Raw genomic sequence first — 24,174 nt, 5'->3', positions numbered from 1 at the left:
TGGGCGCTGTCCCTCAGCTCTTCAGCTCAAGGCTAGCGCTCTACCACTTGAGCCACAGCACCACTTCTGGCTTTTTTCTTTTTGCTTATGTGGTGCTGAGGAATCGAACCCAGGGCCTCAGGCATGCAAGGTAAGCGCTCTACCACTGAGCTACCTTCCCAGCCCAGAGACTATGAAACTCTTATCTTCAATTAGTCACCTGAAAATCAGAAGTGGAGCTGTGGCTCTAAGTGGTAAAGCACTAGCCTTGAGCAAAAAAGCTCAGAAACAGCGCCCAGGCCCTATGTTAAAGTCCCACAACTGACAATGAACAACAACAACAACAACAAAAATTGGCCTCCCTCCCACACTTTCAGTGCTAAAGGGACAACTGGGACTGGAGAGCAACATGCTTCTCCTACACCAACAGCTGCATTCTAACCGGACACCCCTTGCTGCTATCCATGCTGACCAGGAAAACAATGACCCAGCCAATGCTGTTGCATTTTTTTTATTTAAAAAAACACAGAAAACAGTGATCAGTTATATATATATATACAAAATTACACAGGTTCCCACAGTTCACGGTGGAAAAGGCTCAGAAGATGGGGCTAAGGAGGGGGGCGTGGGGTTTTCTTTCTCTTCATATCTAGGGGGCGAGTCCAAGGAGAGGTGTGAAGGGAGTGTGACCTCAGGGAGTGTGTTAGTCCCAGAAATGGTGTACACAGCTTCCCGCCCTCCTGCAGAGACTGCACCCTCGCTCTCAGGAGTTGGGGTCCTGCTGAAAAGAAGAGGGGTCATGAAGGGAATGACAAAAACAGCTGCACCCTTAAGTACCAGGTTGTGTCAAATGTTCAGTGACACTCTTCGAAGCATCCCAAAGTCCTACGGAGTCATTTCTCCCACCTGGTGCTTTTTATAGCTCTGTGTGGGCTTCTTACCCCACATTTCCTAACTGCTGATAGTAACTATAAGATAGCCTCGCTTCTGTGGTCACTGCCCTGAAAAGGCTCAGAGTACAAAGGGACATGTGCCATCCGAAGACAAAATGCACACACGCACACACATGTACATACGCACACATGAATGCATGCACATGCTTGCCCACACGTTCATGGTGCGTACACATGCATACACATGTGTGTGCACATATGTGTACACACTGCTGCACACATACATGCATGGATACACACACTGGTACACATGCACACTTGCTGTCCTCTGCCACTTTTGTCTTCTGAGTCAGCTAATACGAGCTGGACAAACATACGCAAAAAGCAAAATGAAAGCAGCAGGGCACTGGTGGCTCGTACCTATAATCCTAGCTACGTAGGAGGCTGAGATCTGCGGACTTCATTCAGAGTCAGCCTGAGCTGAAAAGTCCATGAGACTCTTAACTCCAATGAACCATCAGAAACCAGGAAGTGGCCCTGTGGCTCAAAGTGGAAGAGCACTAGCTTAGAGCAAAAGAGCTCAGGGACAACACTCAGGCCCTGAGTTCAAGCCCCACAGCTGACAGAAGGAAGAAAGGAAGGAAGGAAGGAAGAAAGGAAGGAGAGAAGAGAAGAGAAGAGAATGAAAACAATCCCAAAACTTGCCAGGAAGCAGGAAGGCATGCTTGGCCACTGTTGTGTCTCTGCGAACTGACAGGCCAGCATCTGAATCCCACTCCCACTCTGCTGTTCCCCAGCTGGCTGGCCCCGTGCACCTTACTTAGCCTTTCAGAGCCTCAGTTTCCTCATCTGTTTCTCCCAGAGTGTGAAGGATTGATTCCTGTCTAATTTTCCCAGGTCAAGCAAGACACCAGGTGCACACAAACAGGCTTGACCACATGCCTGTCGGCAGGAAGGTTATTCCAACCTAGGCCTGGCCAAGGATACGGCCCTTGGTCCCCAGGAGACCATAGCCCATTTTTATTTTCTGCTTCCTTGTTAGGGCCTATATAAGCCCACTCCAAATCCAGTCCCTCGAACAACCTCCAAACATGGGGGAAGGTCTGTGTATCTTGCTGGCAATAAATAGTCCTAGCTTGTTGACAATGGAGTCTGGCCTATTTCTTTTCCATTCTTCTCCACTTTCCTAAGAGAGTGGCTTTGCAAATCACAGAACACAATGTAAGAAAAGCCAGACCCTGGGCACAAACACTGATTGATTTGTAGGGACGGGGGAAGTTTGTCATTGGAGAGCGGGGAAAAATATCATTGTTTCACCTTCCCAACTGCCCGGCCCTAACCCCATCCTTTCTCCATATTGGGCAAGGCCTCTGCTCACCTCCTACTGACAGACTGCACACCTCCACCCTTGCGGCCACCATTTTCCCTCTCATCAGATAACCTGTCCCCCTACTTGTGTGGGAAAAGGGTCTCCACATCACTTCACCCTCTCCAACACCTTGAGGAAAGGCGTTTGTGCTGCTCCCTCTCCAGGCGCGCCCTGCGGCTCTACCTGGGTGGTGGGCATGAGGGAGAGCTGGACTCCCCAGGGGGCGCCCTCCAGTGGAGAACAGGAGCCATGAGCCTTGGACACTGGCAGCAAGGTAAGAAGACAGCACCGAGCTCCAGCCATGGTTCTCACCCCATCAGCCTTGGACCTTGCGCGCTCTGCCCCAGGTCCCACACACCCTTCCCCACTTTATGCCCCTGCTCTCAAAACTGCACACATCTCTCGGTCTGGAAAGCAGAGCTCACTGGGGCCTTCCAGCCTCCCACCATGCCCCTAGACATTTCCCAACAGTCCTTTCTTCCCAGCCTACTACCAGGTTTCCCCATTGTCTATTGCCCCACTCCCTAAGGGAAGGGGCCTGGGGGCCGTAAAAGTCCTTGCCTGGCCCTTTCCAGACTTCTGCTGGACGCCTTCTGCTTTCATGGAATGTTTCAGGGTCTGCCCTCCTCCTGGTTTTAGAAACGTCACACCTCCATCTCCAGTACTTCCCGTCCCCTCCTCGACTCTTCCCCCTTCACCTCCCCCCCTTCCTAGCCCTACCCAGTATCAGTCTACCTCAAGTCTATGCTCACTCTTCCTCTTTGCCAGCAGGTACAGAACATTCTCCTGGCCTCTCGGGGGAGGGGGCTCCCCTGTCACTCACCCTGGGATCATCCTCTCCCCTGCTCTTACTCACAGCCAGCCTCCTGCCCATCCCCTCCCATGGCACCATGGTCCTGAGTGGGCCTCAGCCCCTCAGCCTTCATTGCAGGGTGAGGTGTAGCCCTCATGTCTCTCTTCAATCCACTCTGAGGAGGCTGAGGCCCAGGAACAGCTGAACACGAAGAGAGGGCCTGGGCTGGGCCAGGTCCTCTGCAGGCTGCTTGCACCCATCAGCCAAGTACCTCTGTTAGCGTACTGAAACCCTTCTGTACCTGTGGTGGGATCCCCCGGGGCCTGGGACTGCCAACAATCTGAAGCAGTGAAAGTAAAGCCTAACAGGGCATGGGCCTCTCAGACCTTGTGTGGACATGGGGGGGGGGGGGGGAGGGACAACTCAGTGTGGTAGATGGGGGATGGGCTGTTAGACACTGAATGGCCACCCCTGCTAGGAGCACCAAGGAAGTCCAGAGAAGGCTTGGTACTAACCCTGTCATGGATTATAACTTAGGAGTTCCTGACAGCCCTTGAAAGCCTGTGTTAATGTCAACTAATTCTGACACAACCTCAGATACGCAGCCCACTAACATTTACTTCTATGCCATAGCTTAGAGCTAAATTGGCCTGGATTCAGCCCTAGGCCTGGGAAGTTCACAAGCAAGTCTTACCTGTGGTGAAAAAGACTGTAATATGAAGGTGGATTTTCAGAAGGAAGCACGCTGTGGGCCCCAAGACTTCGAGTTCCAGCAGAAACTGAAGACTCAGGAAAGTAAGGTGGTGGAGGGGGTGGGAATAGGATCACTGAGTCACCTGAGGAAACACAATATTTGGTTAAAAGCATATTAGCAAGAGCAAAATAAATTAGTTCTATATCTGGCCTTCTAGAGACAGTAAAAGGTCAAAATAGTTGTTATTCACTCCAGAAGTAAAAATAGGCCTATTAAGTCCATGTAAGGTAGCTCATGCCTCTAATTCCAGTTACTCAGGAGGTAGAGTAGGAGGATCAAGGTCCAAGGTTAGCTGGGGCAAAAGCTCCAGACCCTATCTCAAAAACAAAAAGTAAAAAGCTGAGAGTAGGTAAGGTATTGCCCAAGTACTAGACTGCTTGCCAAACAAGCACAAAGCCCTAAGCTAAATTCCCCAATATTATCAAAAAGGAAATAATGTTATATATAAAGTAGGACAGGCTACCAGGAACTGGGGAGAGGAAGGGTACAAAGTTTCTGATTGGAATATAAAAAGGTTTAGAAAATGATAGTGATGATGACTGTACAAAGCTGTGAATGCACTTAAGCCCCCAGAGTGTACATTTAAAGGTAGTTGACGGGGCTGGGAATGTGGCTTAGTGGTAGAGTGCTTGTCTAGCATGCATAAAGCCCTGGGTTCAATTCCTCAGTACCCATAAACAGAAAAAGCTGGAAGTAGTGCTCTGGCTCAAGTGGTAGAGCACTAGCCTTGAGCACAGAGAGGCTCAGGGACAGAGCCCAGGCCCTGAGTTCAAACCCCAGAACCGACAAAACAAAATACAACAAAAGCAAAAACAAAAAAATAGGTAGTTGGCATAGTAAGTTATGGTCAGGCATTGGTGGCTCATGCCTGTAATCAATCTTAGCCACTCAGGATGCTGAGATCTGAGGATTGAGTTCAAAGCCAAGCCAAGCATGAAAGTCTGTGAGACTCTTATCCCAATTAACTACTTTAAAAGGCTACAGGCTGTGTGCCAGTGGCTCATGCCTGTAATCCTACTCAGGAGGCTGAGGTCTGAGGATCATGGTTTGAAGCCAGCATAGACAGGAAAGTCTGTGAAATTCTTATCTTCAATTAATCACAGAAAAAGCCAGAAGTGGTGCTGTGTTTCAAGTGGTAGAGTGTTAGCCTTGAGCAAAAGGAGCTCAGGGACAGCACTCAGGCCCAGAGTTCAAGCCTCAGGACCAGCAAAAACAAACAAACAAACAGCAACAACACCAACAAAAAAGAAGTGGAGGTGAGGCTCAGGTGGTAGAATGCTAGCCTTGCATGAAAAAGCTAAGGAGCAGTGACTAGGCCCCGAGTTCAAGCCCTAGTACTAGAACAAAAACAAAAACAAAAACAACAACAACAACAACAACAAAGTAAGTTTTGTTACAGGTATTGTACCATGATTTAAAATATATATATATTTATATTTACTATCTTTAAGTAGTTGTACAAAGGAACTGTCACTCACGCAATGCAGTAAAAGTCACCCTTTTCAACATTCTCACCTGCCCCTTCCCTAACTTAATTTTAAGTTATGTATTGAATTTTTTGCAATTTAACAAAGCAGTTTATGTGATCAAATGTATCTTGATCTGTGGTTTTTTTTTTTGTTGGTCAAGGGACTTGAACTCTGGGTCTGGGTGCTGTCCCTCAGCTCTTTCAGTTTTCTGGGTTTTGGGGGTTTTTTTTGTTTTTGTTTTTGAGATAAGAGTCTCATGGACTTTCCTGCCTGGGCTGGCTTTGAACCGCAGTCTTCAGATCTCAGCCTCCTGAGTAGCTAGGATTACAGGCATGAGCCACCGGTGCCCGGGGATCTGTGTGTGTGTGTGTGTGTGTGTGTGTGTGTGTGTGTGTGTGTTTTAAGTGGGTCTTTATTTCTAAGTCCAGAGCCTCCAGCATTGCAGTATGCATGTGGCCTCTTCCCAGCGAGTCTGAGCCAAAGCATCTCTGTGAGGCCTTAACAAACTAGTTCCCTCGCCTGCCCAGGGATGAGGACTGCTCACAGAGTTCTGGATGCGGGGTGGAGCCCAGTGTGCCCTGGCATCTCGGTGTGGCTATGGCTTCAGGGGCCAGGGAAGCAGAGAGTTTGCTCAGGGTCATGCCAGGCTGGCCATTGGCAAATGACTTTTAACATCTCTGCACCAATCTCCTCTCTTCAAGGAAGTCAAGTTCTCTCTCTGCCTTTATTTTTTCCTACATTATCATTTGGTGTCACCATCTTACCAGAGGCCTTCCTTGGACCTCCAATAGTGGTCCAGCCACCCGTCTAGAATGTTCTGGGAAATTCCCATGATGCAGTGCACTGGGATTCTAAGATGTGGGTCTGGTCCCTAGTTTCTCCTTCTCAAAACACAGGGATATATTCTACAACACGCAATAGCTGCAGAAATCAAGTACCAACCTCTTTGAGTTTGGTCTCTGTCTGTGCAGCTTGGATGAAATTTTGGAGAACACAGTCATGGACAGAGCATGGCTTCTCTTGTGTGTTCAGGAGCTCAATACTTTCCTTGGTAGTTTGTTTTGTGTGTGTGTGTGTGTGTGTGTGTGTGTGTGTGTGTGTGTGTTTTATATGTGCCAGTACTAAGGCTTAAACTCAGGATTTGGGGATTTTGTGGTTAATGGGAGATAAGCGTCTCCAGGACTCTGCTGTCCTGGCTGGCTTCCAACTGTGATCTTTGGCTCTCAGCCTCCTGAGCAGCTAGGATTACAGATATGAGAGGCTGGTGCTGGGCAACAGTTGACTTTGGTTGACTTAGACCTATGTGCCCGGGGAGGGCTGCTGAGGGAGGGGGAGGGGCAGGATGGACTCGGCCTGCACACTGGTGTAAAGGATGCTGGGGACTTGCTCTCGAGTCCCGGTGTAAGTCATTGATGTTCCAGTGCTTCCAAGTCCTCACCTCTGACATAGAGATAAGAAGTCAGCCTCAGGGGGTTGTTGTAGGTGTGGCTGAACTGACCTCAGCAGGTGCTTTAATATATATGTTAAGGTATTCAGGTGAGTGTTTGGCACAGGAATTGACTTTTGGAAGTATTAGCTATCAAACACATGATTAGTATTTGCATTGTGGCCAAACTGGCACAGGAATACCTGTAAAGCCATCCACCCCACCCCCACCTCCCACCCTGCAAAGGCCGTTCCTGATAAGGTCGGCATCTTGTCTGGTCCCTTCCCTCCATCTGTAGTCAGTCAACACTGACTACAGAAGAAAGCCCCGACAGGAAAAAATGTCATTATCACATTCCTTCCTGTGGACCCTCTGCGGCCCTTGCTCTACTTAGCCCTCCTATGCCAAGACTGCTGTGGCTTCAGAACTTCAACCGTTCAAAAAGAGGAGACTGGGAATAAGAGGGGCCAGGGGAGGATTTGCAGAAGAGCAGCGATGGGTTTTTCCTTGGTTGCGTGACACCAAGGTCAGAGGTAAGGATGCTGCTATGAGGGCAGTTGATTCTGGGAAAGGATCCGCTACCTCTTCTGCAAACTCAGGGGTCCTAAGAGGAATTTTAGGCATTCCACGGGGAGGGGGTGAGAAACACTGCCATATTTTGCCTCCATCTGGAAAACTTTGTCCCCTGGAGAAGGTTCCGAAAATGAAGAGCAATGCAGAAAGCAGCACAGAGCTCCTGAGAGCTCTGCAGTCCACAGACAGGGGACAGGCTTAGGCTCCTATAATGTCCATCCTAGAAATGATCTCACATCTCCACATGCATCGGGAGGTGGAGGCAGGAATGATGAATGGCTTATAAAGAAAGCCTGTCAGCAACAGGGGAGGAAGACCCCCCCATCACACACACACACACACACACACACACACACACACACACACACACACGCACACGCACACACGCACACGCACACACACACACACCCCTGAAGGGCTATACAGTTTCAGTGTGAAGCTAGTGACAGTCTCCATGGCGGTCCTCTGGGTTCTCCTCACTTTCCTCTGTGACTTCAGTCAAGGTCACCACTGAATGTTTCTATTGCAGAGTCTAGCTGCTGAGAGGACATGATGCTTGCCAGGATTCCCACAGGTGGACTACAGAGGAGGCACTGTGTACATGTGCACAGGCCTAAATGCGTGCACACAGGTGTGTGAGAGGAAGTGAGAAAAAACCCAATCCAGATCAGAGAGCACCCCAGTGAAACCCTCAGGCCAAAGATACTGTCTTTCCCACCAGCAAGCTTGCTCTGGAATGACCACTCACCTACAGTGACCTGGACAGGCTCCGTGTTCTGGGTGTGCCCCTCCTCGCCCTCAGCAGTGTCCTGGTGCATGCTGGAGTTGTTCTTCTTTTTTACGTGGGCAACCACAAAGAAACATAATCCCACCAGCACAATCAAGGGGCCCATGATCTGCAGAGAGAGGAACCCACAGATCGGGGGCTCTGTGTCCACAGTGTCAGTCTCATTCAGGGATTCCTGTACCCAGTCTGAGCCACATCCAGGGACCCAAATGCCCAGAATGCTGATAAGCATGCCGCTCGTCAAGAAGAGAAAACCAAAGATGAGGCACTGGGCAAACTGGCGGCTCTCTCCACAGATGAAGGCTTGATCATTGTCTGCCTGATTGCTGCCTGGCTGTCGCCCCTCCCGGAGCTGAAGTCTTGCCCGAGAGCGGGCCAGGATTACAGCCCCAAGCCCAATCACTGCGCACGAAGGCCCAGCTACCTTCAGCACCAGGCTGCAGTCTGGGATGGGTTTGTATTGGCATGCTTGGTACCCAAAGATGGACAGCAGAACTCCCACACACAGAAGGACGGCCCCGAAGACAAAAAGGAAGAAAATGAGCTTGGTGACATGCCCATCCCGATGGTCCCCATCTGGTTCAGCAGCTGCTACAGAAGACATGGCCAGAAAAGGCCTCTTCCTTCCCCGAGGTGAGGCGAGGCGTGTTTCCTGTCCTCCGACTGTTTTTTGAGCTCTGCAAACATTAAGGAATGTGGAATTAAATAGGGCCAGACACTCCTGACCAGCTCAGTTCTTTTGCTGGCCGGTTCAGAAATCTCCACTGGAGGCTGAGGTCACAGCAGGTAGGACCTTAGACAGCAGACACAGTGCAGAACAATGCATTGGTTTATGAGTCAGAAGAACTGGCGTTCACAAACTCCTCATTGTGAAATGTTATGAAGACATTCCCCCCCAAAAGAGGGAAGGCAGCAACTTTGCATCTGAGATAAGAGTATCTTATAAAAAAGAAAATAACTGGGCGTGGTATTTCCTGTTTGAGACTTACAAATTCACTTCCTCAAGCAGAAAATAGCGCATGAGGGAAGAGCCATAGGGGCTCTGATTTCCAGACGCCCAGTAGTTGACCACTGTAGCTCCAGGCATTTCCACATTGATTTTTTTTCTCTATAACTAACTTTCCACTTGCTCTTTTGGACTTGGGCAAATTTCCATCCCATGCTTTATTCTAGCGCTACCACGACAGACGACCCAAGTTCAGCAGTTTTCACAAAGACAGCAGGTGTGAGAACTTTTACATTAATTCTGTCAAAACCTGGTTCCTGAGGAGCCAGGCCCTGGTGACTCACACCTGTAATGCTAGAGATAAGGGAGGTTGAAATTTGAGGATCAAGGTTCAAAGCCAGCCCAGGAAAGTCCCTGAGACTCTTAGCTCCAATTAACCAGCAAAAAGCTGAAAGTGGAGGGGTGGGTCAAGTGATAGAGTGCTAGCCTTGATCAAAAAAGCTAAGGGAGGGCTGGGAAGGTGGCTCAGTGGTAGAGCGCTTGCCTTGCATACATGAGGCCCTGGGTTCGATTCCTCAGCACCACATAAGCAGTAAAAAAAAAAAAAAAAGCCAGAAGTGGTGCTGTGGTCAAGTGGTAGAGCACTAGCCTTGAGCTGAAGAGCTGAGGGACAGCGCCCAGGCCCAGAGTTCAGGCCTCACAACCGGACCCAAAAAAAAAAAAAAAGCTAAGGGACCTAAGTGGAAGCCAATGGGAAAGCATCTTCTACAACCCCCACCCCAATCTCCTACTCAGAGGGTATTATATACTAACTACCAAGCAGTCTTCAAAGCCAACTAGTTCATGGTTCATAGAGTCTATCAGCCAGTTATCTTGCCTTTCTCCAATGGAGGTAAAAGCCCTTATACAGGTCCTCAAACACAGTCCAAAGCCTATAGAACACTTCCATTTGCGGCTGGGAAGGTGGCTCAGTGGTAGAGCGCTTGCCTTGCATGCATGAGGCCCTGGGTTCGATTCTTCAGCACCACATAAGCAAAAAGAAAAAGCTGGAAGTGGCGCTGTGGCTCAAGTGGTAGAGTGCTAGCCTTGAGCTGAAGAGCTGAGGGACAGCGCCCAGGCCCAGAGTTCAGGCCCCACGACCGGACCCAAAAAAATAACAACAACAACAACAAGAACATTTCCATCAAAGAAAACCTAAAAATACCTTGTGTCACTCATACCCGTGGTCACATGAAAGAATCCAAGACCGAAACTCATATCCAGGTTCTGATGGCTCATGCCTGTAATCCTAGCTACCTAGGGAGGATAAGATCTGAGGATCTCAATTAGAAGACAACCAGGCAGAAAAGTCCATTGACTCTGACCTCCAATAACTGCAAAAAGCTGGAAGTGGAGCTGTGGCTCGAATGGTAGAAGCTGGCCTTGGGTGGGGGGTGTTGTGGGGGAGTAGGGAGATAAGCAAGAGCCCTGAGTTCAAGGCCTGGTGCTGTCACAAAAAAAAAAAAAAAAAGACTAAAAAGGGAGTGGAGTGGGGGTGGGGGGAAACCATGTGAGTTTTTTTTCTGTTTTTTTGTTGTTGTTGTTTTGTTTTGGTGTGTGTGTGTGTGTGTGTGTGTGTGTGTGTGGTTGTGAGGCTTGAACTCTGGGCCTGGGTGCTGTCCCTCAGCTCTTCAGCTCAAGGGTAGCTCTACCACTTGAGCCACAGCGCCACTTCTAGTTTTCTGGTGGTTAACTGGAGATAAGAGTCTCATGGACTTTCCTGGCCGGGGTGGCTTTGAAAGGCAGATCCTCAGATTTCAGCCTCCTGATTAGCTAGGATTACAGGTGTGAGCCACCAGTGCACAGCCTAAGTCCAAGGTTCTTTAGGCCAAAACCATCTTGCAAAACCAAAATCATGAGGAAGGAAGATCAGTTTAGGTAAGGGAAGCAGACATCTGAGGATATACTAGGAAGTACTTTTCCAGGAAAATGCACGATACAATCACAAGGAAGTGGAGGGGAAAAAAGGAAATACAGAACAGAAATAACCTTTCATCTCAAACTTCGAAAAACCACGTTGTCTGCGATGCCTTTAAGGCGAGAGAAAGACTTAATGAAAGCATTGCACTAATTTTAAAACAGTTTCTGACTCATATAATCTCCTTGGCTGGTTTCAGAGATAAGGCTGGCTCTTGGCTACAAAGTCCTGTGAGGAACTCATTGTGTTTCTGGTAGCTATCTTCCACTCTGTAGTGAGAGCTAGGGGCTTCAGCTTCATCTTAAGACGAATTCCCAAACACCAAGGAAGTGAATAGAAGCTCAAGCTGGACCTGTAACTGACTTTTCTCTGGACAAGCGTTACAAACAAACATCGAGTAGCTGGAAGGGGGGGGGGGTGGTGGAGTTGTGCCTCCACCACCACCCGCAGAGATGGACCCACATTAATTAGATCATTAAAGCGAAAATGTAACGCTGAACTCTTCCCCAAACCAATTCCCCTCCCCGCTATTCCTCTTGCTTTTGGCAAAAGGCATTTCCAAACCAACAGCACCTCTCCATCTCCGATGCTCTGGCAGAGCCAGGTGAAGGGCGACAAACACCTGCCTGTGGACTTTGGAGGAGCCTTGGGGCGCAGTGGCGGGGTTTCGGGGTTTCCCAGGCGCGCAGGTTCCGCACAGGTCCCTCGGCTCAGCCAAGGCCAACGCCCAGGCCCGGCGGGTCGCGCTGCTTACCTGGTCCGGGTCCTGCGTGCGCCCTCGGGCCGCGCTGCTGTGGCCCGGGGCTGAGCGCGTTCCGTCTCCACTCGCGGCCTCGGCGGTGCCCGACCCACCCCGCTGCGCGTCGAGGCGCGCAGGGCGAGCCGCCTCGGGGTGGGGACAAGGAGGCGGTGCCCGGCGGACGGGCGCAGTGACCTGAGCAGGGCCGGGCCGGGCAGGCCGGCGGGGGCCGGCCGCTTCGGGCTGCCGCTCTTCGGGGGAAGCAGGGCGCGGGAGCCGAGAGCCCGCAGTGGCTGCGGCGGGGGACCCGAGCTGGCGGACTTGGCCGGCTCGGCACGGGTGATCGTGAGCACCGGGAATCCGGGGTCCACGGGCAGCGGGTGCGCGGGCCAGGCTTGGGGCACCGGCGAGCGGAGATTCTCTCCTTGGCTGCCCGGGGCTGCGCGCCACGAGGGGCAGCGGCAGGGGAAGCCCGAGGCCTCGGGGGCGTGAGGCGCGAGCTCCCGGCGCGGGTGTGGGGTGCCGCCGAGCCTTGGGACGGGGAGGGGGGTGGGAAAGAAAGCAGCGAGGTCTTTCCGGGGGCGGCGGCGGCCTCGGCAGGGCCCCCGGCCGCCTCGGGGGGCGCCTCCCGCGGCTCCGGAGACCTTGGCTAGGGTCTCTCCGCCAGCTCCCGCGATCAGGATCGAGCGGGAGACACTGAGCGCTCCGAGAACCACCGAGGGGCCCGGGCAGGCGTGTGGACCTCCTTCTGAGACGGAAGCGGACCCTCGGCAGGCCCCGTGCGGGCTCACCGCGTTCCCCGGGGCCGCGCGGCGCCATCCCCGGCCTCAGCGCCCCCTCCCCGGTGCCCGGCCGGGTAACTTTTCTCTGCCCTTGAACGCCAGTTTCCGGGCTGGGCTTGCCAAGCCCGAGCTATTTGTGACCCGCCCCGTGACACTTGACCCTTCTCCCACGGTGCCAGTTTCCCCTGCCCGAGGTCAGGGTGCGGCCAGGCCCCTCGCTGGGGCCACGCGCCCTGGCCAGGGACTCCCCCCGGCCTCGCCTTTTCTCGCTAGCTTCCTGTCCACTTTCTTGAAATCACACTGTTCAGATCAACCGTTTAAACACCATCGGGACAGAACACGCTCTGCGCAGCAGCCCTCCTCACCGGGCGCCAAGTGTGAGTTCCACTTAGCTACTTACCCCAGACAGGAAGTGTGCGGCCAGGGCCTGGGGAAGGGCGAGATTGGGGTTCACTAGGCGAGTGCACTGGACAAATTCCAGCCTCTGGAATGTGGTGGGGGCACTTGCCGGTCGGGGTGGGGAGAAGAGACGGGGAGGGAGGCCGGAGTGTGGATTTCCTCATAGCCAGGCTGCCCTGAGCGCGGAGACCCCCCCACAGACACAGGGAAGGACGTAACAGATGAGCCTGAGAATTGGGGGCCACACCCGCTCAGAGGAGGTTGGAGCCTTTCAAAGGGTATGGGGACCCAAAAAAAAAAAAAAAACCCTGCCACTTTCCAGCTGATAAACACAGCACTTAGCCTGACACTGGTGACTCATGCCTGGAGAGACGGAGAGGAATTCAGTTCAAAGCCAGCCCGGGGCAGAAAAGGCCCTGAGACTCTTGTAACCAGTTAACCAGCAAAGAGGAGAAGAGGGGGGAAATACAGACAAGAATCCAATGTACAGCCTACAAAGTTAAGAAGAGGGAAGGAAGAGGTGGGGAGGGGCGTATTAAATGGCAGGTCCTTTGTACAACTACCTAAACAAGGAAAAAGAAAAGAAAGGAGAGGAGAGGAGAGAAAAGCCAGACATGGCATTGCGGCGGCTCAAGTGGCAAAGTATCAGGCTGGAACCAAAAGGGAAAAAAAAAAAAAGCGATGGAGAGCATGCGACCCTGAATTCAAGCCTGAGCGCCATCACAAAAACAGAAACAAGAACTCCACAGCAAGGGCCTTGCCCAGATGCCCAGGCTGCTCCTTCTCCCTCCCCAAGTTCACCTGTTGCCTAGAGGACTCACCCCACGACTGTGAACAGAAAAACATGTTTTATCACCTGGTCCTATGATAGCAGGGGAGGGATCTGGGCAGGTCATTGCCACAGTATCCCCAAGAGCATTGCCACCACCAGCAGCCTGGTCTGGGGTGGAGACAGCGGACAAAATGTCAAGCTATGGCACCTTCTGGAAGGGCACCAGGTGTGCCTGGCCAATAGCCAGCAGCAATGATTGCCCAACATCAGTTGGCACCAGGCTTTCTAAGAACTCAAGCCCTCACAGAAAATGTGTCCCCTCTGACCTCGCCCTGCCAGCAGCTCCTCGCTATACCAGGGCAGGTACCATTTCTTCTTCCCCCCACCACCCCCCAACCCACATCTCCTTTCTCTTTTATTTGGAAGTTGATCTCTGGCCACATCCTGCAAGGGGCCTGTTGATACAGCTGCCCCTCGGGCACCACATGACTGCAGGCTCGCCACCCATGACAGACTTAAATGTCCTGGCACCAAGGACAATCAGATTAGCCTTCCCTCTGGGATATCTAGTGTTGGCTCTGTTTGTGTCTTTTGGAGCCCATTTGACTAAATGAAACTCCTTGGAAACTGATCATCAGTCAAGTATGAAAGACGCACCATTGGCTTCAAGGTCCTTAGGGCCAACTAGTCTTAGGAATGAATCTGGGTGACCTGTTCAAAAGAAACCAAATGACCTTTCCCAAATCCTTAGAAAATTGCATCTAGATTTAACAAGAAGCTGAACACCAGTGGCTCATGCCTGTAATCCTAGCTGCTCAGGAGGCTGAGATGTGAGGATCAAGGTTCACAGCCATCCCTGACATGAAAGTCTATGAGACTCGAATCTCCATTTAACCACCCAAAAAAAGCCACAAGTGGAATTGTAACTCAAGTGGTAGAGAGTCAGCCTTGAGTGAAAAAGCTAAGGGACAGCACCCTAGCCCTGAGTTCAAGCCCCAGTAGCAGCACAAAATGATGATGATGATGATGATGATTTAACAAGAACTACAATTCAGTTTATGAAACAGAGAGATGAAGAGGGGGTGTGCATTCATTTATTCACCCAGCAGATACTTACTGGATCTCTACCATACACCCGTAAGTCCTCAGCCCTCATGGAAGTGGCAGTGTGTACTAGGGTGGAGGCAATCGCATGTGGAACTTGTACACAGCACGAAGTTGAGAGAACCATACATGATGGGCGGGGACAGGTGTGGTCAGGAAGCTATCTGTGCACAGGTGTCATTGCAGCACAAACGTGAAGGGAATGAGGAAGCCACACATGGGTCTATTGTAAATGCATAAAATGACCTCAAGACTCAGACACTAAAGGAAGAGCCTTATTAGCTCTCACAGGGGCCGAGGGTCAAGAATGAGGGCCAGTGTCCAGGAGAGGCTCAGCTGGGTGGTTCTGGTGTAGGGGTGCTGGAGGCTGCATGAAGCAGGTGCAGGTGTGGGAGGTGTGGCAGGGTGGCAGACCCAGGCGGCTCAGTCAGGGCTGTTGGCCAAAGGCTTCAGCTCTCTGCAGAGCTGCCTAAATGCCCTCAAGAGGTGGTAGCTAGCTGCCCCTAACATGAGCCACCCAAGACAGCCAAACAGGAAGGAAGCCCTGGGGCTGGGAAGGTGGCTCAGTGGTAGAGTGCATGCCTTGCAAGCATGAAGCCCTGGGTTCTATTCCTCAGCACCACATAAACAGAAAAAGCCGGAAGTGGCGCTGTGGCTCCAGTGGTAGAGCGCTAGCCTTGAGCTGAAGAGCTGAGGGACAGCGCCCAGACCTAGAGTTCAGGCCCCATGACCGGCAAAAAAAAAAAAAAAAGAAGGAAGCCCTGGTGCTGTTTATGAAGTAGCCTCTGAGCTACTTCTATTTCATTCCAGTCCTTAGCCCTGAGCCACCAAGCAGATGACAGATTAGACTCCTTTCTTTTTTTTTTTTTTTGTCATTCGTGAGTCTAAGAACTCTGGGCCTGGACACTGTCCCTCAGCTCTTCAGCTCAAGGCTAGCGCTCTACCACTTGAGTCACAACGCCACTTCCAGTTTTCTGATTAATTTATTGGAGATAAGAGTCTCATGTACTTTCCCTGCCCTGGCTGGCTTTGAACTGAGATCCTCAGATTTTAGCCTCGTGAATAGTTAGGATTACAGGCATGAGCCACTGGTGTCCAGCTGAGGCTCCATTCTTAAAGGGAAGTATATCAAAGAATCTGTGGTCAGATTCTGAGGGAAGGGAAGATTACTTTGGGCAGAAGCAATAGCAAATGCAAAGACCCTGGGGTAGGAATATTAGTTTATTTCAAAAAGAGCAAGAGGCTAGTGTGTCTAGAACAAGCAAACAAAGGGATGAAGAGGTAAGGAAAAGTGTGTGGGGTACCAAGTGTACTGGGTTGTGTCAGGCATCAGGTAGTGAGGATCATTGTGACTGTTAAGCAGACGAGAAGACTTTGGATGGTTTTTGAGTGTGAGAGATCTGATTTTTTTTCTTTTTTGAGTATCACTATGTTGCCCAAGCTGGTTTAGAACTCATCAGATTAACTGAACCTCCTGCTTCTGCCTGGTCTGGAAGAGTATAACCTGAGGAAGAGAAAGGATATGGGCGAGCCTGAGACAGCTCCCTGTGCCTTGTGTTTGGAGATGATTGAAATAACTGGGCTCTAGATGTATCTTGGAGAGTCAGTAGGATTTTCCACACGTGGATGCAGTTTTGATTTTGAAGTTGAGGGTCTCAGTAGGCAGAAAGATGGTTCCAGACAGGAGATGCTACAGACTTTGCTTGTAGTTTATTCACTTTGTCCATTAGCCATATGGGTGGAGAAGTGGAGCTGGCAATGAATGACAAGGAGTTCATGAGGGCCAGGTGTGGTAGGCTAGGATCAGTAGGTAAAACCAGCCTGGGTAAAAGTACAAGACCCTACCTGCAAACCTGGAAAACAGCCTCCAATAACAAAGTACCGGGATCATGGCACCAGGGAAGTACCAGCCTAGCAAGTTCAAAGGCTCTGAGTTTAATCCCCAGTAGTTCTCTAACCCCCTTACCCACCCATCTCCCCCAGTAAAAAGAAAAGAAAGCACAGATCTCAGGAATCTGGGAGGACTGTGTCCTTTCCTGTGATCTGACAGCATTATTGGTCACAAAGGAGAGGCAGGTTTTTTCTCTGGAAGATGTCTTCCTTAACCCTCAACTCTCACACACAAAGCAAGGAACTGGGACCAGACAATGTGTGTGTGTGTGTGTGTGTGTGTGTGTGTGTGTGTACCAGACAATGTGTGTGTGTGTGTGTGTGTGTGTGTATAGTGTAGTGTCCAGGACAGAAATAGCTGGGAGAGTGAGTATCATAATGCCAGGCAGAGTCTCTGCTTCTTTGTTGCCAGAGTGGGGCTCTAAGGATGGGGAGACATATGTTCTTCACTGCAGTGAGGCCAACTCTTGTGCCCAAGGCTTTGCCAGCCCAGGAGGACCAGTGGTAAAGGAGGAACTTGGCACCAGCATGTCACAGCGTTCATGAGACTGCAAGACAGTCAGTGGGTCAGCAGGTCAACCTCCCTTTGGCTCTCTCTGCCCAAATGCAATGCCCAGAAGCTGGCTTTCCTTCAATCAATTCCTGGTATTTCTTGACTGCCCCCTCCCCCACCCCACCTACTTTCTAGGGATTTGTTTTCTCATACTCAGTTTGGGCAGGGGGGAAGGGGGTGTACAGATTTCGCCAATATTCCCAGGACCCTTAGCAATTCCTTTGAGCTTGCCTGGGCCCCACCCAGCCTCCTGTCTGCAAAGGGCACTGCCAACATCTCTGTGGCAATGAATGAAAGATTTAGATCAAACCCCTTTACTAACCCCTGATGCATGGCTAGTTGTCCTCAAAGCCCTTCCGTGGCCAGAGATGGGACAGTGGATCCTATGTGGGTGGAATCAGCTCAGCCTGGCTTGTGCCTCCAGGCTCTGGTCACCGGTGGCCTCCAGGGGAGGAGACTCTGCACTTCTGAGGGACAGAATTCACCTCGTATGGTGACCACGGCTATTGGATAGCAGGTTAGAGGAGGCCAACATACTAATGGTAAGGGTTTTTTTCAAGAAATTGAGTGGCCCCCTGGCATTTTACACTGTTTCATGGACTACCACAACCTACTGGATCTCAGCAGTAAGAAGGGGGACTCACAGGTTAGTCCTAGGCTTTGCTTCGTACTAGTTGTGGGACCTCAGGTGAGTAAACACTTTGCTGTACCTCAGCGTCCGCATCGTGATGTGGAAGAAGCAGGTCTCTGTGGTGTCCAGAGTCCATGGACAAAGCTGTGTCTTTCTACCTTGTCTGGCTCCTCCCCGCATGACCTTCCAGGAGATGAAGCACCATAAGGGGATGGAGATCAGGTGCATGAGGTCACGAAGACTCTGGATGCCCAAACTGCATTGTCTTGAGTCCCCACCATCTCAGCAGAGCCCCTTCCTTCCTCCCCCAGCTACCTTCGGCGGCTCACGGTGTACAGCGCCATCTCAGATCAGCCCGCCTGCACTGTCAAGCTGTGTTACCTGTCCTGGGGTTTTATCTTTGGGCCACCAGTATCTACAGTTCCCAGAGCTTCTGGAAGGTGCCTTGCTGCTGTCGGGGTCCCTGGGGGGACTGCCAAGAGTGATCTTCTGCCAGTCAGTGGCCAGGGCCCCGGGTTCCACCTGTGACATAGCTCCTGGTCTATCCGTGGCAGGTCTCAGCCTGATTTCTAGGCCTTTGGTTCTAGCTCCTCCATTTCAGTTCTGGCTCCTTCATTTCCAGGGAGCACTGATGGATTTAAATAGTGAAATCGACATGGAAATACATAAAAGAAGAAAAGGTTTAGGGTGCACTTCCTCTTTCACATGGCTTGTTGGTAGCCGTGCTGGGAAAGTGGTGAGAGGTGGGCAGGGAGGTCCTTTCCAAGCTGCCCGTAATGGAAACCCAGCATTTAAGATACACCTGGGATAGCCTGATCCTGAGCCGCAAGTGTATATGTGTGTGTTGGGGGGAGAAATTTCTGAGTGCCCTGAGACGTTGTGTACTGGGAACATGGTACCTGGTGGGAAAAGTGGGAGTGTCCAGCTGGTGAAGGCTCTGGCTGGGTGTAGCTAGCTGGTCAGCTCCTGCCAGTCACACACCCCAACCCGCAGCTCCTCCCACACCGACTTCTGCCCTAAAAAACCTTAAGCAATAAGAATCAGAACACCTGAGAGCTGAGAGGCTTTGACAAATGAAAAAGGCAGTTTGGCTGGAAGCCACCAGCTCCGGAGTGCCCTACATTTTAACAAAAGGTTCTTTGTGGAAATCTCACACTGCAGGTAAAGCCAGGCCTGGAGGCTGTGTTGATTCTGAAAGAAGGAAAAGAAAACCAGTCTTTAGAGTTGGGTTTCCCCCCACACCTTATAAGGTTGTTGAGAGAATACAGAGAGAAAAGCCTGCCAACCCATGAGCTAGGATGTCCTCTATGGACGAATATTTTTGCCTATATCCTAATTGCTGGCTTTCCACATGGTGGCTGCTGGTTTTTCCGAACACCCTAGGTGTGGATGCTGGAGTTTGTCCTGTTGCATGGTGCAGGGTCCTCCTCTGTTCCCCTCCTGGCTGGGCACTGGCCAAGGCACCTTCCTCTTCCAGCAGACAGGCAAGTGGCAGCTCATGTGATGTCAGTTTTGAATCAGCCGCAGCACCTAACAAGCTCCCATTCACCCTTGACAGCTGCAGTGAAATGCCTTTTCCCAGCAGGACCTCCCTTGGCCTGGTCTTAGTGAGCCCAGCACCCCTGGCCCCTTGGTATTCAAAGAGCACCTGATGTTTTTCATTCAGAGCACTAATCACAAACGTGGAGTGTTTTTACCCCTTGCACACCACTTTTCTCCCACCCTTTACTGTTTGTTCAAGCCTTGTGTGTATGTGTGGGTGCCCCTCCTTCCCCCATGCCCTTCCTGTTCCTGTCTGACATTCCAGAGCTCCTCTTCTCCAGCTCAGGTCTTGGCACCTGGTCTCCACCTCTTCTGATCCTGCCTTCATGCTCATGATTTTAGCCTCCACTGAGCCTTCTCACTTCCTATGGTCCCTCTTTGAGGCACTCAGTGGCCTCAGCTCAGCATGAGCCACTGGTTCCTGAAGCAGCCTTTCCTGCAAAAGTGGAGAGGCTGCTGCAGGCTCCTTCTGCCTGGAATATCCAACCACTGATGCTCAACGTCACTACCCCTCCCCTGGCCCTTATACTGCTCTACTGCTTGAGTCATAGCTCCAACTTCTGGGTTGTTTTTTTGTTTCTGGTTTTGGTTTTGGGTTTTTTTGGTGGTTGATTGGAGATAAGAGTCTCAAGGACTTTTCCTGCCTAGGCTAGTTTCAAACCATGATCCCCAGATCTCAGTTTCCTGAACAGCTAAGAGTACAGGTATGAACCACTGTTGCCTGGCTAATATATCTTAAAGAACTATGATAAAATGGCTAGTGAGAAACATTCTTTAAAATACATTTTGGATGGGCTGGGAAGGCTTGCCTTGCATGACTGAGGCCCTGGGTTTGAGACACTACATAAGCAAAAAAGAAAAAAGCCGGAAGTGGCGCTGTGGCTCAAGTGGTAGAGCGCTAGCCTTGAGCTGAAGAGCTGAGGGACAGCTCCCAGGCCCAGAGTTCAGGCACCACGACCAGACCCCACCCCCCCCAAAAAAATACATTTTGGATAAAATTTTATAGGGAGAAAGTATATGGTAATAAAAATATATAACAAACATGTAAGATGTATGATTAAAAACAAGCTAATTAAAAATTATTGTTATGAACGAAGCTGTGATTTTTCAGTAGCTATCAAAAAGGTCCAGAGATAAATGAAATGCAGCTGTTTCAGCATCATCTCACCAACAGGTGAGATCAGGGCACAAGGCCCTGATAGATGGAGGACAGAGACAGCTAGTTACAGAAAGCAGCATGTCAACTCTATCCTACACAGCCCTGGACGGTTGGGTGTGTCCTGCTACAAATGACCCAGCCAGTGGTTACCAGGGGCTGAATTTCAGGAGTTGAGAGCTTGGTGTGGTGGAACTGTCTGGGAGTCTGCTTGCTTCCGGAGCCCCGGAAGGTTGAGGGAAGTATCAGACCTGCCCAGCTATGGGGCAGTCAGCTCCACCAGCTTCCGTGTCCCCAGGGTCTCTGGTCTCTGGTCCCTGGTTGCTGGTGGCCTGTGTGCACCACTCCCCAGTGTGTCTAGGGGATCGAGAGCCCCCTGATCGGCTTCTGCTAGCTCAGCTAGAAAACGTAATGGCTTCAGCTCAGAACACACTCTGCTGATAGGCAGGTATGTGTTTATCACATGTTGTTATCTCACTAGTCTGGAGACAGAAAAATAAAATAAGCTCATATTGCTGATATTTCTGCCTAGTCAACTGTGCAGGTTATAGCTCTAACTAGGAGGTCTGAAAAATGGAAGAAAAAAAAAGCCTTGTGGAAATAATTGTACAGCTTCACAGATCATTAGCAAATCTAACTTCCCATAACAAACCCTGGAGTTGTAATACGTTTTATTTTTACCTAATTTTTAACGACCATTTAAAAGAATGCTCCCGATGAAGGCATCTAGTCTGTATGTACGTATTACAGTGGCTATATCTGTAATTCAGCTCTTATCTTCTTTCTTATCTGACTCACTTCTCTCTCAATACCCAAAATTAAAAGGTACCAGAAAAAACCATCAGCACAATGGCTCACACTTGTGATGCTAACTACTTGGGAAACAAAAATCAGGAGGATCATAGTTTGAAGCTTACTTGGGTAAAAAGTTAGTAAAACCCCATCTCAAAACATGTCAGGTGTAGTGACATGCACCTGTGGTCCCAGCTACTCAAGAGGCATAGGCAGGGGGATCATGGTCCAAGGTCACCTCCAGGAAAAACAAATGTGAGACCCAATCCAAAAAATAGCCAAGCAAGAGAAGACTGTGGATGTGGCTCAAGTGGTAGAGTGCCTACCTAGCAACTGAAAGGGTCTGGGTTCAAACCTAGGTCCCACCAAAACAACTCACAAGGCACAAATGAATTACAGATACAGCCACTGTAATGTGTACCTATGAAGTGGGTTCCTTTAGGCAAATGCTAAGAGATACTCTAAGCCAGAATAATAGCCATTCTCAGTTTCCCCAGTTCATCCTGTCTCTGCTAACCTGCAAGACAACTTCCTAGATAGTACTGCCTCTAGAAGAACTTCCCTATGATACAGATTCACAACCAACATGGTTGTACAGTTGAGAGTGGTTTAGAGCTTTAGAACCAAGCTGTTTGGGATAAACATAGAAGGCAGGATGAGGTAGTCTCATACTCAAGAGGCTTGCTCCTCAGAGCTGGACATTTTCTAGCTCTTTCCAGCCACCAGTCTAAGCAGCCACATGGGTGAGCACTGGCCACTTTGCCAGGTAGTGGCTTCACACTTCAAAAATGCCCTTCAACCACACCCAGTAACAACAGACTATGCCTAAACCCCGTGACGTACAGAGCAGAGATCAGAGCCGTCAGTTGCTTGTTAGCAAGGTCACATTTCTAGAACAAGGGCATACATCAGAGACTGTGCATGTTCCCTTAGCTCTTAAACAAGGAAGTGACATTGCTTGCAATGGAAAGGAATGAGTCCTGGGTTTAAAGCTGCAAACTTGTCACAGGATCACAGGAAGCCTTTCTTAGCTACGAAGGTAAAATATACTTGCCTAAGGATTTTCCATTAAAAAACCTCTTTGGAGAGCTGCAGATGTAGCTCAGAGGTAGAGCGACTGCCCTAGCATGCCCCAAGCCCTGGGTACAATCCTTCCCAATATTGAAACACACACACACACACAATCAAACAACAATCTTAGAGCACTGCCTGGTATGTGCTCTGCACAGTCTCTTGGTGCTTACAAGGTAGCAGCTTATATGTAAGAGTGGGTCCCATTGAGAGAGAGCCGGGTATTTCACATTGTGAGGGAAGACAGCTATTTGCCAGGGTTTCTACTGGGAAACTAACTTCAGATATTGATGGTATCTAGGTGTTTTCCCTTGACTGCTCTAAGCAATTATAGGTGATAGAGGTTTTACAGTCACTCATCTGGGGGAAAAAAAATCAGAGGTTGACATTTCCAGGACTTTTATAGTAGATAATATCTGGAGATTTTGTTGAGGCCATATAAAATATGCATACCTTGGATTATTTGACAGGTGACATTAGTTCTGGCTAACTGCTGAATCTGAAATATTTGCATTTTAAAATTCCCACATATTTGTTATTTGTTGCCTAAAGACTTCAGGAACACAGTGCTGTTTTTTAACTTCATTTATTTGTTCTGGTTTTTTTTTTGGGTCCGGTCATGGGCCTGAACTCTGGGTCTGGGCGCTGTCCCTCAGCTCTTCAGCTCAAGGCTAGTGCTCTACCACTTGAGCTACAGCGCCACTTCCGGCTTTTTTCTTTTTGCTTATGTGGTGCTGAGGAATCGAACCCAGGGCCTCGTGCATGCAAGGCAAGCGCTCTACCACTGAGCCACCTTCCCAGCCCGTTTTTCTTTGTTTGTTTCTTTTTCTTTTTTTTAATTTTATTTTATTTGTGAACATACTGTACAGAGGGGTTACAATTACATGGGCAGGATAATGCGTACATTTCTTACCAAGCATTGCAGCCTCCTCCTTTGGTTTACCCTTCACATCCCTTCCCAGCCTCCCCCCCTCCCCCCTCCCCCCCAATCCCAATCCCCCCCCCCCCCCCCCCCCCGCACCGACGTTGTAAAGCTCGTTTTGGACATGACAACTTGTACTTCTCATTGTTGCAACAGGTCCACCTGTATCCTTAAACAGCTGGTTTTTCCCCATCTCCTCCACAAGTTATACTGACATCAAATATAGTGAAAGCAGGGGTTATACTGTGGGGGAGGGACATACAAAGCAACAAAGAGATAATCTTATAAATGCGTTTCTTTTTCTTAATGTCAATGCTGGGACTTGAACTCAGCACCTGGGGAGCTGTCCCTGACCTTTTTCACTCAAGGCTAGTACGTTACTTTTCACTCAAAGCTAGCCACAGCTCCTCTGCCAGCTTTTTGCTGGTTAACTGGAAATGAGTCTCATGGACTTTCCTGCCAGTCTGGCTTTGAACCTCGAGTAACTAGGATTACACATATGAACTGTGGGCCATCAGCACTTAGCTTTATTCTCATAGTTTGCCTACAAGTCAAAAACTCACACCATTTTTGTTTCAGAAGATATGAAAATGTGTGTGTGTGTGAGAGAGAGAGAGAGAGAGAGAGACAGACAGACAGACAGACAGAGAGTGTTATTGGTAATGCTCTCTTAGTTGGTAGTATGGGGCTTGAACTCATGGTCTGGTCACTGTCCCTGAGCTCTTTTTGTTTTCTACCCCTTTGAGCCACAGCTACACTTCCAGCTTTTGAGTGGTTTGTTGGAGATAAGAGTCTCATGGGGACTTTTCTGCCCAGGCTGGCTTTGAACCATGATCCTTAGATCTCAGCCTCCTGAGTAGCTAGGATTACAGGCG

The 24,174-nt window shown here is 50.0% G+C and overlaps 1 protein-coding gene across 5 annotated transcripts; it reads right to left on the bottom strand.

The window, feature by feature from the left end:
* Positions 1-474: 474 nt before the first annotated feature.
* On the bottom strand, positions 475-12,890 carry Tmem171 (transmembrane protein 171). Of its 5 annotated transcripts, none has more exons than XM_042690882.1 (4): positions 12,868-12,890; positions 8,005-8,720; positions 3,729-3,870; positions 475-760 (listed from the first exon to the last, which is right to left on the bottom strand). In XM_042690882.1, exons 2-4 carry the CDS (start codon positions 8,645-8,647, stop codon positions 562-564), a joined length of 984 nt encoding a protein of 327 aa, XP_042546816.1. In that variant the 5' UTR covers positions 8,648-8,720; positions 12,868-12,890; the 3' UTR covers positions 475-561. The 5 variants fall into 5 exon arrangements, with proteins under 5 accessions (XP_042546816.1, XP_042546815.1, XP_042546818.1 ...); XM_042690881.1 differs by lacking the exon at positions 12,868-12,890 and adding an exon at positions 11,701-12,187; XM_042690884.1 differs by lacking the exon at positions 12,868-12,890 and adding an exon at positions 11,707-12,187 and having other exon boundaries at positions 8,005-8,725.
* Between the last annotated feature and the right edge of the window lie 11,284 nt (positions 12,891-24,174).

Source organism: Dipodomys spectabilis, unplaced genomic scaffold (assembly GCF_019054845.1).
Source record: "Dipodomys spectabilis isolate Male_0828 unplaced genomic scaffold, ASM1905484v1 ptg000140l, whole genome shotgun sequence".
Classification (NCBI taxonomy): domain Eukaryota; kingdom Metazoa; phylum Chordata; class Mammalia; order Rodentia; family Heteromyidae; genus Dipodomys; species Dipodomys spectabilis.
Note: the sequence above shows the minus strand (reverse complement) of the source record. Positions and strands in the feature narration are given on the sequence as shown.

Bases quoted from the DNA above. Each gene is read 5' to 3' on its own strand.
- Tmem171 (XM_042690879.1), bottom strand. The intron at 3,871-8,004 runs GTGAGTGGTCAT...GTGTTTCCTCAG, and splicing joins GCCTGTCCAGGTCACTGTAG to GTGACTCAGTGATCCTATTC. The intron at 761-3,728 runs GTAAGACTTGCT...TCTTCTTTTCAG, and splicing joins TACAGTCTTTTTCACCACAG to CAGGACCCCAACTCCTGAGA.